This window comes from Mesocricetus auratus, unplaced genomic scaffold (assembly GCF_017639785.1).
Source record: "Mesocricetus auratus isolate SY011 unplaced genomic scaffold, BCM_Maur_2.0 Super-Scaffold_100004, whole genome shotgun sequence".
Classification (NCBI taxonomy): domain Eukaryota; kingdom Metazoa; phylum Chordata; class Mammalia; order Rodentia; family Cricetidae; genus Mesocricetus; species Mesocricetus auratus.
The window spans coordinates 54,622,906-54,637,499 of NW_024429189.1; the positions used below are offsets into that span (position 1 = coordinate 54,622,906).

The 14,594-nt window shown below is 35.9% G+C and overlaps 2 protein-coding genes across 2 annotated transcripts; one reads left to right on the top strand and one right to left on the bottom strand.

The window, feature by feature from the left end:
* Window positions 1-224: 224 nt before the first annotated feature.
* On the bottom strand, window positions 225-1,151 carry LOC101833300 (olfactory receptor 8K5-like). The gene has a single exon (XM_005065047.1). It carries the CDS (start codon window positions 1,149-1,151, stop codon window positions 225-227), a length of 927 nt encoding a protein of 308 aa, XP_005065104.1.
* Window positions 1,152-13,473: 12,322 nt separating this feature from the next.
* LOC101833033 (olfactory receptor 1052) lies at window positions 13,474-14,409 on the top strand. The gene has a single exon (XM_005065046.2). It carries the CDS (start codon window positions 13,474-13,476, stop codon window positions 14,407-14,409), a length of 936 nt encoding a protein of 311 aa, XP_005065103.1.
* Window positions 14,410-14,594: the final 185 nt, after the last annotated feature.

The window sequence follows — 14,594 nt, forward strand, 5'->3', positions numbered from 1 at the left end:
ACATTTATTCTGAAGCAAGAAATGATAGTAAGGATGCAATATTAAATTGGGATTTAAACTGTAAGGGAAGACAAGTACATATAAGTGAAAAAATATCTGTCATCATGAACTATAATACATTTTATGTGGACTTAAATTATGCAACTATTTTGGAAATATCATTTGAAAGTTATAGTTAGCAAAGATCACTATAGGACTATTTAATACTGAACAATATAAAGTCTTCATGGACTCTTAAAGACTCTATGAAAAGCATTCTTTACCTCTTTGTTCCTTAAACTATAAATCAAGGGGTTAAGCATGGGGATCACCAAAGTATAAAACACAGAAGCCATTTTGTCAGTTTCAAATGAGTGAGTTGATTTAGGCTGCACATACATGAAGAGTAGAGACCCGTAGAACACCACCACGACTGTCAGATGGGAACCACATGTAGAGAAAGCTTTTTTTCTCCCTTCTGCAGAATGCATTCGAAATATCGTTAACAAAATCAGCATATAGGACAAAAGAACAACAAAAAGTGAAGTGATTAAATTAAAGGCTGAAAACAGTATAGTCAACAACTCTGTCTCTTGTACTTGGGAACATATCAAAGGTAACAAGGGGACAACATCACAATAGAAATGGCTGATGACATTAGTGCCACAGAAAGTCAATGTGAAATACTTAATAGGGAACAGTAGAGCCTGGAAGGTACTGTAGAGGTATGGAATTCCAACAAGTACATGGCAACGTGTCTGAGACATGATTACATTATAGAGCAGAGGGTTGCAAATAGCCACATAGCGGTCATAGGCCATGGAGGACAAGATTGAAAGTTCACTGACTATGAACATAATGAAGCATGCCATTTGTATGGCACAAGCATAGTAGGTGATGGTGTTTTGATCCACAACAAAATTCACCAGCATCTTGGGGCAGATGGCAGTGGAATTTCCAAGATCAATGAAAGCCAGGTGTCTGAAGAAAAAGTACATAGGGGTATGTAGATGAGAGTCAAGCTTGGTCAAAATGATCATGCCAAGATTTCCTACCACTGTGATTGCATAGATGGCAAAGAAGATTGTGAACAGAGGGAGTTTCAACTCAGCACTCTGTGTGACTCCCATTAAGATGAATTCAGTTGGTATTGTTGCATTTTGTTGGCCCATTTGGTTGGTCCAGAAGTAACTCTTCTTGAAGAAACCATATAAAGATTTATTAAGATTTTTTATAGCCATATAGTAATGGTAGTAGTAGACATAATTAGAACAGATATTCTTAGTACATAGACAGCACAAGTCATTTTTACATATTTTTGAATAAAATAAAATTTTGCTTTCCCAAATAGGCAAAATATATGAATTCCAAAAAGGAATAGGAATGATTAAACTCAAGATTCAACAAGAGTTGATGTAAATGCATAGAAAATAAAGTCATGTAAGTAATGAAAAGTTATTTTTATAATGCTATGGTAATTCCTAAGAATCCACAAGGATAACCCAAGCTAAGACCTCTACAGTAGTGGAGAGGGTACCTAAACCGACTTTCCCCTGTAACAAAATTGGTGACTACAGTGCCATAATAGACCCTCCATCCAGTAACTGATGGAAGCAGATGAAGAGACCAACATCCAAGCACCAGGACAAGCTGCAGAGTCAGTAGAAGAGAGGGAGGAGAGACTCTATGTGCAAGGGGGTCACGATCATGATGGGGAAACACACAGAGACAATAGACCTGAACTTGCTGGGAGTTCAGGGATACTATACTGAAAGTTGGGGATCCTGCATGGGACAGAACTAGGCCTGCTTTACCTGGGCAAACGTTTTACAGTCTGGTCTTTTATTGCAGCCCTGGCAGTGGGACCAGGATCTATCCCTTAATTGATGAGCTGGCATTTTGAAGCCCATTCCATATGGTGGGAAGCCTTGTTCAACCTTGATTGGGGGGGGTTCGTGGTCCTGCCTCAACTGAATGTGGCAGGCTTTGTTACCTCCCCAAGGAAGGCCTTACCCTTTTTGAGGAGTGGATGAAAGAGGTGGGGGGAGGAGGAGGGGATAGAGAGGAACTGTGATTGGTATGTAAAACGAATAAATAAAATAAAATATAAAAAACCCCAGAGACCAGTCAGATTTCGCTTTAATAAATGATATATTGATAAAAAAGACCCACAAAGACTATCATATCCCATTTTCATTCATTCTGAAAGTTCATTACAATCTTTTTTTTTCTCTAGGCCAGGGACCTGTCCAATAAAATCATACATCATGTAATCAATTGAATATTGTCTAATAAGAATTTAGCCATTATCAATAAATGCAATTTGTCTTGTAATTATAACTGTCATACAGAAGTATTAACCCATCCCAACTAAACTCCAAGTGATTATTGTATATTTGGGATTTAGTGAGTACATTAAGGTGATTTGAGTCATGACTTTTATTTATTAACAAAGCTATCTATCCTCATGTAGTAATGGCTTCAAAGACCATTCTTACTACCAGCAACTGAAATGTGTCTGCTATTTTGCTAACAATATTTTCCTATTAATGTGTTTGATTACATTTTGGTAATAGTTTATTTACAATAGAACACACGTTTTTCTGTAATATAGAACTACATTTCTGTCTTAAATTACTCATCTATTTCATTTTAATAAAGAATAAACTCAAATTAGCATATGAGTCACATAATCTAGAACCTTCATCTTAATGATTTAAGTCAATCTCCAAGAGATCAAATGCTTAATTCAGTATTCTTTACTTTCTTCCTCTATGTTGAAAACAATTCTAAAGAGCAGTTAATCTATTACTTGGGTTATTATTATTTAGTTAGTATCTGTTAAATTCTGAAACATATAGCATATTTATGATGTGTAATTTATGATTTTTAAAATGTTTAATAACTTCATTTGTGTAATAAATGTAAATAATTAGAAAATATATAATTAATAGTATAGTCAACTTACCCTAACACATTTGGATTCTCTCTCTTTTATTCTGTTTGATCTCAAAAGAAAACTGTGACTTTGCAAGCATAATTTTTTTTTGTTTTTACGAGACAGGGTTTCTCTGTATTGTTTTGGAGGCTTTCGGTCCAGCTTGGCCTCGAACTCACAGAGATCTGCCTGCCTCTGCCTCCCGAGTGCTGGGATTAAAGGTGTGCGCCACCAACACCCGGCTGCAAGCATAATTTTAATAAGGGAAATAACTGAGTATCAAAGTAATCTATGATGATGGGTAAATAATGTAAAGCCAGTCATAACTCAGGCTGTCCCCACTTTGAAACATTTTGTCAGCACTATTTTCTCTTGAATTGAGGTTTTCTGCTATTTCTCCTTCCATTTCAAATATTTTTTCAGATCCCTTCTGTCCAACAAATAAAAATCATAATCTCTTCATTATTTGAAAACTAGCTTGTAAAGTGTTATTATCACAGTGTTTACTGTAGAATCTGAGAAGTACCAGGTGAAGAAAGGGACATAGCATTTTCAAACTTTCAATGATTTCTACCACAGATTCTCTGGTTAGTTTCCTGTCTTTCTAGTATCCGTCTTAACTGATAACTTCTTAAATATAAGTGAATTTTTCTAACTCTCATCATTCTTCTTATGTGGAAAATATTTGATGTTTCAGCTTTTTAAATTAATTCAGTAGGTTTTTTAAGAGGTAAATTCAATGTAGAAATCTATTTATATTTAAACTCAACATTTTTCTGTACTTGTCACTATTTACTGGCTATTCAGCATAAAATAACCCATTACTGAGCAATCTGTTAAGAAAATTAACCAGGAAAGAAAAAAATCCTACAAATGCATTTAATGGCATTATATAAAAACCACTGAACTTTTTAAAATATTGTATGCGAAATACTTAGAATATTTGTTTTTCCAACATCACACAGTAAGCATTTATTCTAAAACAATATAGAGATTGCATAGAACATGTGTTAGAATTTATTGATATTTATCTGAGAATCTAACATGATTGAGCACCCCATATATTATCTGGTAATCTAATTCATGATAAATATTTTAAGAAGTAAAATTTTGCTAAAATATTCAGTTATTCTTAAATAATGTTTCACTTCAAAATTTTAAATATCACCATCATTTCTCACAAAAAAAGTGAAGTAAAAAAAGTGAAGTATTACATCTGTCTATTTTATGACTTTGAAACTTAAAATACCATACTGTTCCAGGGAACCTTAATTAACCTTGTGTAATCCATTTGAGAATTCATGTCTTACTTGTCTGTGTAGTGTTTATGGTCAGACATAACAGTAAATTCCTTAACACCCAGTAATCAAAATATAAGATAGTACGCACCTTTAATAAAGGGCCAGCTTTTTCTTCCTGTATTATACATGTATGCCTTATGAAAGGAGAGTTTATAGCTTTCTTCCCATTTGGTAAAACTCCCTCAGGAAATTTCATCGAATTCTTTCGCATCATTACAACTAAATTATTTGAAAGACTTAAAAACAATGCTTGTTGCTTGGTGTTAATTACTGAAGATATCCTACATGATCCCCTGTGAGAAAATGTAAGGAACAATACAAAGCAAGAAACAAAGTATTGTAAATTAGTGGTGCAGTCCCAAATGGATCTATAATATAAACACATTGTCACACTCACTTTTGTGAAAATCATGAATAAAGTATAATTGTTTAGCTCAGAAAAATATTACAGCTGGGGAGAAATTTTAATGTACTACAAGTAGACTCACTCTAAGTATATGGAATATATTTTCTTACACTGTTTGGTTATTCATTATAATTTAACAGAAATAAATTCTACTACTGGATATAATTAGTCAACTCTCATAATATTGCTGTATTTTTCTCTTTATGACTTCAACATGTAGAAAAATTGAGAAAAAAATGAATCAAATGAAACATTGATCTATTCCTAAAACATGAATTTAATTTTGATAATATATTTACCTATCTTTAAATAAAGAAAAAGAACATGTTCACACACACACACACACACACAGATCTGCAACCATGCTTTAAATGTCCTATCAAATGTCCAATGGAATTAGAAATGTTTGCTTTTCGAGCTAATCATAGGACTGTGTGACTATGACTGTAATGCTAACAGTAGGGACACAGTAGGGAATCATGAGTTGAAAGACATTCTAATTTACTCATATCCACAGAGAGTTTCATAATCTTGAGATACAAGATTGTCTAAGAAAATGACATAACAGAATGAGAAATACACAAGGAAAGCATTTCCGATTTTTACCCCTGAACAACAGTTTACCAGTACCAGGCAACTGAATTTCATTCATAGATTGTTTTTCTATTACTGTGTTTCACATTAATGGAAACACCAAACACATATTCCTTATTTTCTTCTATCAATTTCAAATTGCTAATAAAACTCACCCATGCTTGATTGTTTTGTTGAAAATTTCAAGTCTCCTACTGATGGAAATTGTAGTTCTAGATTGTTTTGTAAATGTAATGATAAATGCTTCTGTTGTTGATGCCTGATTCAAACTTCATTAGCTGTAATTCTCAGAGCACAATCGTGGATCTTGGAATCTTCAATGAAAAATTTGTCAGACTTGTAGCACTTTATATTACTGATTCAATCTATAGCAGTTTAATGTCCCTATTAATAACACTGAGTGTGCATCTAATTTAATTTGTTATTTTAACATAAGAATTAGAAGTGCAAAATGATGTTTCCTTACTTTTTAAATTAAATGTATAATGATGTACATATTTTCATGTAAGAGCCAATAATTTTCAAAATGTGTCTAAACATTTGCCAGTTTTTGGTGAAAATTTATTTCAATTTTTCATGTTATTATAAATTGATTTTTTTATTAAATAATATATCCAGATTATGGTTTCCCTCGCACTCCCTCTTCTCCCTTCAGTTCCTCCCAACTTATCTTTCTGTCTCTCCACCCCCTTTCTGTATCTCTTTTAAAAAAAAACAACAATAAAGCCAGACCTTTCTAAGGGATTAATAATATCATATAATAAAATACGCGATAAAACAAAATCTATCATATCAGAATTTGACAAAGCTAGCAAAAAGTGGAAAAACAGTCCAAGAAAAGGCCCAAGAATCATAGGCCATTCATTTGTACACTCAGGAATCCCATAAAAACACTGAATCAGAAGCAATAATATATACGAAGTGGATGTGATGTAGACCTATTCAGGCCATATACTTTCTCTCTCAGTCTCTGTGAGTTTCTATGAGCTGTGTTTATGTTGATTCAGAAAATCTTGTTTTCTTGGCATCTTTCACTCCCTCTGGCTCTTACACTCTCTTTGCTTCTGAGTCAGTGGGCTTGCCTGAGGCCTTTAGCAAGGGATTTGATGGGCACATCCTGTTCAGTGATGAGTGTTGCAAGGTTTTTCATTCTTGGTGTAATGTCTGGCTGTGAGTTTCTGTATCTTTTTTTTAATCTACTGTAGGAGGAATGTGTCTCTGATAATGCCTGAGCAAGGCATAGATCTATGAATAATAACAGAATGTTGTTAGGAGTGCTTTTATTGGTAAGTTACTTCAGCAGAAAAATAGTATTTGGTTTTCTCTTATGTCCCGAGGCTATCTAGTTTCAGGTTCTTGGTTATCCAAGTAGTGTTAAGTATGGGTTCTGTCTTGTGAAGTGGGCATTAAGTCAAATCCAATATTAGTTGGTTACTCCCACAAGCAATGTGTCACAATTTCATTAGCATATCTTACAGGCAGAAAACCACAGCTGAGGGAAAACTTTTAGAAACTAAATCATGTAATAAAAATAACAAACATTCAGAGACAGATATTAGGGTTAAAGCTGAAGATCAGAAAAGCAAAGCAGTAAGCCACTTAAGAGTTCTTATCTCTACCAATGCTCAGATAAAAAGGCTGATCCACCAAACCTCAGATTGCATCTCCAGACTGCTCCTCACCAAATCTCAGATTGCTCCTGAGTCTGCACTGAATTCCTTATATTATTTTTAGTTATGGGATTAAAGCTAAGATATCTGTTTCTTTTTTAGACTGATTCATTATCATGTAGCCCAGGATGGTCTTGAACTCACAGAGATCTATCTGTCTCTGTCTCTCGAGTCTTGCCACCACTGCCCTATGGCTAACTAGTGTGGCTATCTTTTCATTCTGATCTTCAGGCAAGTTTTATTAGATCATGAACAGTACATTGTCACACAATTATGAATCTCAGAGGCACGATTCACCACTAAGAAATGGAAGAATCTCAGGCACTGATGACATGGTAGAAGAAATGCATACCTTATTCAAAGAAAAAAGTTAAATATTAAAAGAAAAAAATCCAGGCACAAAACATCCAAGAAATCTGAGACACTGAATATAAACCTAACCTTAGTGTAGGAATACAGGAAGGAGAGGAAAGACAGGCAAACACTTAGAAAATGTTTGCAACATAATCATAGAAGAAAAAAGATGCATATAGACACCTAATACGTTGGACTAGAAAAGAAATTCCCTTTGGTACATAATAATCAAAACACTAAACATACAGGGCTAAGAATGTTAAAAGTTGAAAGGGAAAACCAAGTGACATATAAAACCTGATCTATTAGAACTACACCTGACGTCTCTATTGAGAGTCCAGAATCAAGAAGTTCCTGGACAGATGTAATACACATGCTAAGAAAGAAACTACAGATACTTGTCCACTGTACTATACCTAGCAAAGGATTCAATTACCATAGATGGAAAAATGAGATATTCCATTATAATACCAAATTTAAACAATGTCTATCTAAAACTCTAGCCCAACAAAAGTAGATAGAAGGTAACCTCCAAGCTAAAGTGGTTAAATACATGCAAGAAAATGCATGAAATTTATAATTTTTAACCAGAAATATCAGAAGAGGACACACACACACACACACACACACACACAAGTGTGGCAATCCACTAGAGTATGCTCAGCCTTCCAAAAACACCTACTTTTTCTTCTCACAGCAGCTATCAATTGTCAATGCATCCTCAGCTGTAGGTGGGACATTATGCTCAATACCTTTCTCTTTTCTGGATTTTGCTTTACTTTGAGATTGCAAGGTGCTTGTCCATAATATCACAGTCACCATGGTTTTATGTGTACAACTTCCCTGTTGGGTTCAGAAACACTCTTTGTATTCATTCAGAACTTTTGGATCTATGAATATTTCACCACTTTCAGTTATGGGAAATTTTTGAATTTTATGTGTGTATTACTGTGGTGTGTGTGTGTGTGTGTGTGTTTCAGAGGGCCATGGGACTGTACAGTAGTGACAACTATTATTTAACAAGTCCACGTATTAGATGTTGCTGGGAAGTCCTACTTGGCAAAGCCATGGGGTTATTGACTGGATGGCTGGTTGTTCCTGTAACTTTCTCAGATATCACTGCTGTGCTTCCCTAAGAATAACAGCTGTGGGGTTCGTTTCACAGTCCTTTGATGTTGTGTTTTATACTTGCTGGGCACCCATACAGCTGTGGATGGTCAAGAACGTGGCCATAGGATGACCAGGAAGATGGATATAGGATTTTCAATCACAAAGACAACATTTACATAGACAACAAACTGTTTCAGAACAAATTTAAAGTGGGCTGGTTGTGTCTGGAAACAAATATCTGGTTGCTACAAGAGACAAATATGCAAGGTCATTTTCCCAGGTATTATTTAGTGGTTTAAAGCCAGAACCTGAAGCAACTTTAGTCTGCAGGTACTCCCTACCACTCAAAGTCCAACAAATTAATTGTTATTGTTAACTCTTGATTTTCAATGTCATTTTTTTGTCTGAGAAAGTTAGAGCTATCTGCATGGGTCAATGTGACATTGCTAGCTTAAGAGAAGTTATATGACTGATCATGCCTTTTGAGAATGGTTTGAACACTAAAAAGTGTAACTTATAATTGCCTGGAGTTTGTCTGTGACTGAGACAGAGAGCATGGTAAGAATGCAGAGAGCAGAGACAGCAGAGCAAGAGAGGTAACGGAGAGGTGGAAAGGCAAGGAGTAAAGGAGCAACAATGAAAGTGCAGCAGCCTTGAGACAGACGTGCAGGAGAAGGCTGCTGTGGGTGGGAGAAATGTGAGAGTATGAATGAGTGTGAGTGAGTAAGTAAAGAAAGAATGATATAGAAGTGTGTGTGTGTACGTGTGTCTGTGTGTGTGTGTGTGTGTGTGTGTGTGTAGTAAGAGTTGTTGCTATATAGAGAAGCTGTTCCTGGGAACTGTGTTAAGTCCTGAATGACTAGGGGCTATGCAAATGAGATGTATAGCTATGGTTGGGTAGAGATTTGTAACTGTGTGGAGGCAAGGAAAATGAAGCTGTATGGAAAAGAGATGCAGAAGAGACATGTATGTAAAAGAAAGATGTGTAGCCATGGGAAAAGAGATGTAACTAAATATAGAAATATGTAACTGAGCAGGAGAGAGATGTGTATATGTAAGCAAAAATTTCAGGAAAGATTATTTAAGTTGAAATCAAGAACAGGGTACCATCAGGAAAGCATGTGCTTATTTTTTTAACTGATGCTAGCAGTGGAAATCATGTGCTTCTTGTTTTTCCCCTCATATAGAAAAGTCTAGCAAACCTCAGATAGGAATCTTTTCTAGTTCTATCCTGATGCTTTCTTTTGATTACCTGAAGCAGATGTGGGAGGGTGCATCCAACTCTTAGACAGTGTGTGTGTTTCTGTGTGTGTGTGTGTGTGTGTGTGTGTGTGTGTGTGTGTGTGTATGTGTGGGTGACAGAGAGAGACAGATAGAGAGAGAGGTTAGACAAAGACAGACAGAAGTTCCCGCACCATCTTTATCTGCCCCACTGGGCTGATGTCTTCTGGGCTATGATCGGAAACAGCTTAACTACCCAGGGTCCAGCCCTGAGTGGGGGAGTGTGAATGAGAGAAGGCTAACTATCCAACAACATTAAAGAAAAGACAGAGACATCTGATCATAACTGGACAGGGTCAGTCAATACTGAATGAACCCAGTTTATTGATGCATCATCTTAATTAACCATCCAAAAGTGGGTGCTATGGCAGAAGGCATCTATTACCATGTATAAAGGGCAGATAGTAATTATTTCTCTTAATCCTAAAGACACTACTTTGCAGCACATACTCAAGGCTTCAGGCACCCCATACAAGCATATCTCACCCAGTCTTCAGGGTGACTCCAAACTTGCCCTGACCCAAGTTTATTGTTATTTAGATAGAAGCCATTCTCCACACAGGCCAGGGAATCCAGCATCTAAAAGACAATAGAAATTCTGGGCTCTCCTGAACTTGCAGCAGGGTGGAATACATTTCCAAAATATACAGGACAAGACAGGGAAGAAATACCTGTTGCTTTCAAAGAAAGTTTAATGTAGAAACATTAGTCATGTCCCTCACCTTGAACCTATGTGTAGAAATATTAGTGGCATTTATTCTAGTAACATCTCACTTTGTGTTCCTGAGGTGATACCTAATCCACACTCAATTGCTTTCAATTACTCTTTCTGTAACATTTTTATAATTTATTTATTTTACATTCTAAACTCAGTTTCTCCTCTGTACTCTCCTCCCAATACCCCTCCACCATCTCCCCTTTGCCTTGGGCCCCCATCCACTTGTCCTCCTTTCTCTTCAGAAAGGTAGAGCCCCCTCTGGATATCAACACGTGGCATATTAAGTTGCAGTGAGTCTAAGAACCTCCCCATGTATTAAGGCTGGGTAAGGCAACCCAATATGATGAATAGGGTCCCAAAAGTCAGCGAAAGTGTCAAAGACCATTCATCCTCCCACTGTTAGGAGTTCCACAACAAGACCAAACTATGCAATTGTTAAATGTATCCAGAGGGTCTAGGACAGTGCCATACAGCTTCCATGGATTTTGGTACAGTCTCTGTGAGCTCCTATAAGCACATTATTTGTTTCTGTGTATTTCCTTGAGATTTTCTTGGCCCCTCTGGCTCCTACAATCCTCCTCCCCTCTTCAGCAGGATTCCACACATTTACCCTAATGTTTGGCTATTATTTTCTTCATCTGTTTCTATCACTTGCTGGATGAAACCTTTCTGATGGCATTTGGGCTAGGCACCAAACTATGAGTATAGCAGAATATCAATAGTTATCATTATATTGATTTTTATTAGATTTCTTGTTGTGTTTGGTGCTTACTTCTCTGTGCCACCCAGCCTCTGGGTCCTGGTGCTGCAGGCAATCTGTTTCTGTAATATTTTACTGAATTCATAATACTGTATATTTTGTTCTTGTAGTTAATAATACTCTTTGGGAATTACTTGAATCTTGGGAAATCCTGATGTCCCTTGAGAAAACTGTTTCTCCAGGTTTCATCTGCAACTACCCATGCTGTATAAGCTACAAGGACTCACTAGACATGATAAATAAATAAATACATACATATGTATGTACATGAATATATATTCAAGATTCCTGTACCTAATTTGTTCTCATAGAGAAAAATGCATTAAATTTTATTTATTTCTTGTGTTTGTTGTATATCATCTGTTATATTTTCCTTTAGTTATTTTTACCTTAATCCAGCTTCACTAATGGAAGGTAATTTTAGTAATTTGAATGCCATATAGTTAACTAAAATTCATTTTTAGTAAGTTGAAAAAGCCATGGAGAAAGTATCAATGTCTTTAATGTTTAATTTATAAATTATTTTTTGGTAAGTTACATTTTTATTGTAAAACTTTCCATTTACTTGAATTATTCATATTAAGCATGGTATGTAGATGTATATTTGTATGATACTGCTATGTGCTGATTAGAATAAAATTATTAAATCAATTTTTAAACCTTTCATTCTATTTTTTTACATTTTAGAAGCTACCTGATACTGAATGATAAACTACACAGCCAAATTTCCAAATCTTTTTTGGAACTTAATTTATTCAAATATGCCTGTAAATTGTAACTATTATAATAGACTTTCTTTGAGGAAATATCTTTTCATTACCTCTCTAAATAATGGATCAGAGAGTTATAAGAGAATTCTACCTGTACAAATTTCTAAGTTGTTGGAAAACAGACTGCATCCTATGCTGGTAGAGATTTTCACTATTCACATTGGTCTTTTTCTGGAAGTCACTTTGCCTGGAACTAGCTCAATATCTAGATATTTAACTTTAGTTAAAATAATAACACATTTCATTCTATTTAATCATATGCTTCTAGTTATTGAGTGCTGTTTTAGATTTTTTAAATATGCTATTCTGTTAAGTTCAGCTTTTAGTATTATAATAATATCTTAGTGAATCTTGCATTTTTGTTGTCATTATGTTAGTTTCAATGGAGAACATAAAAATGCAATAAGTTGTGTGGCTTAATAATTTATCAAAGTAACGTATAAGCCAATGTTTTTCACTTCACCTAATTTTCTTTTTTTTTCTTTTTAAAAATTAAATTACAAACAATCCTGTTTCACTTTCAATCCTACTTCCTTCTCCCTCCCAACCTCCCATGCCTCCACTGATGCATCCACCCCATCCCTTTTCTGCTCCCCAAGGAGGGTGAGGCTTTGATGAGGGACCATCAAAGTCTGTCACATAATTTGGAGCAGGGCCTAGGCCCTTCCCCATGTGTCTAGGCTGAGAGAGTATTCCTCCATGTGGAATGGGCTCCCAAAGTTCATTCATACGCTAGGGATAAATACTGATCTATTTATTGCCAGAGGTCCCATAGAATGGCCAGGTCTCCTAACTGACACCCACATTCAGGATGCCTGGGTTGGTCCTGTGCTGGTTTTCCAGCTATCAGCCTGGGGACAATGAGATCCCCTTTGTTCAGGTGAACTGTTTCTGTAGGTCTCCCCAGCCTGATCTTAATTCTTTTGCTCACCACTCCTCCTTCTGCAACTGGATTCCAGGAGTTTAGCTCAGTGTTTATCTGTGGGTGTCTGCTTCTGCTTTCATCAGCTACTGGATGAAGGCTTTACGATGGCATATAAGGTAGTCATCTAACTGATTATCAGGGAAGGGCATTTAAGGTAGTCTCTCCACTATTGCTTAGATTCTTAATGGGGTCATCCTTGTAGTTCTCTGGACATTTCCCTAGTTCCAGATCCCTAATTTTCATCTCAGAGAATTTTCAGGTTTAAATCTAAGTTAATATAACTGGTTAAAATAATACATTTTTCACTACTTATAATTTTGTGTCAATATTATATGGAGTTTTATAATTTTAGATAAATACAAAATAGTATGATTTCTTGAGGCTTTATGAGAAAACCCTGGTGATATTATTTAAACCTCACCCCTCCTTCTGTTTTTGCACTGACCTCGCTTTTCCTCAGCCATATCCACATACCTACTTTTCCAGGTTCCTCTTCATATAACCTCCATTCTGGTATTTTCAAATGGAGAAATGTTGGTCAATCAAATCAACATTTATTTATATTTACACAACATAAGGATGTCTTTGCTTGAATTAATAAACACCATGTTCCTCTGTATATACACTAAATTGTTGTCTTTCTTTCCTTAGGTTTTTAAGGAAGGGAATGGCTTCCGGGAACTGTACAGTTGTTACTGAGTTCATTCTCCTGGGATTGACTGATCGTGCTGAACTGAAGATGGTGCTCTTTGCCTTATTCCTGGTGATTTATGCTGTTACTGTCGTAGGGAATCTGGGCATGATCATCTTAATTAGAATCACTCCCAAACTCCACACACCTATGTACTTTTTCCTCAGTTGTCTTTCATTTGTAGATGCCTGTTACTCATCAGTCATTGCACCAAAAATGTTGATTAGCTTTCTGGTAATGACAGAAACCATCTCCTTCTATAGCTGCATTGTGCAACATTTGTTTTTTGGAGTGCTTATTACCACTGAAGGTTTTTTGCTGTCAGTGATGGCTTTTGACCGCTATGTGGCCATTGTAAACCCATTGCTATATACCGTAGCCATGTCTAAGGGAAAGTGTACTATGCTGGTCATTGGATCTGTCATAGGCGGAACTATTAACTCCTTGACACACACCATAAGTTTGGGTAGGTTGTCTTTCTGTGGGCCTAATGTAGTGAGCCACTTCTTCTGTGATATCCCATCACTGCTGGTACTCTCATGTTCTGATACCTCCATGAATGAATTTTTGCTCTTGATCTTCTCTGGAGTTATTGCCATTGGCACTCTCTTGATTGTCGTCATATCCTACTTATTCATTGCTGTGGCCATTTTGAGAATCCGCTCAGCTTCTGGTCGAAAGAAAGCCTTCTCTACGTGTGCCTCTCATCTGACTGCTGTGACTATATTCTATGGCACCTTAAGCTTTAATTACATTCAGCCAAGTTCCCAATATTCTGTAGAACAAGAGAAGGTGGTGTCTGTGTTCTACACCCTGGTGATTCCCATGTTAAACCCAATGATTTACAGTCTCAGGAACAAAGAGGTGAAAGAAGCTGCAAGAAGAGCCATAGAAATGAAACTCTCCTCTTAATTTTACAGTTGTAAAATTTCTGTAACATTTCTCACCAGTCTTCGCACGGTAACATTTGCATTGACTCAGTAAAATCTAGGTTTGTATTTGTGCATTCTTAATGCTTATTTTTGACGTGAAGAATCAAGTTTGAAAGTAAAATAATTGGCTGTGTAATTTCATTTAAAAACTAACTTAAATGTATT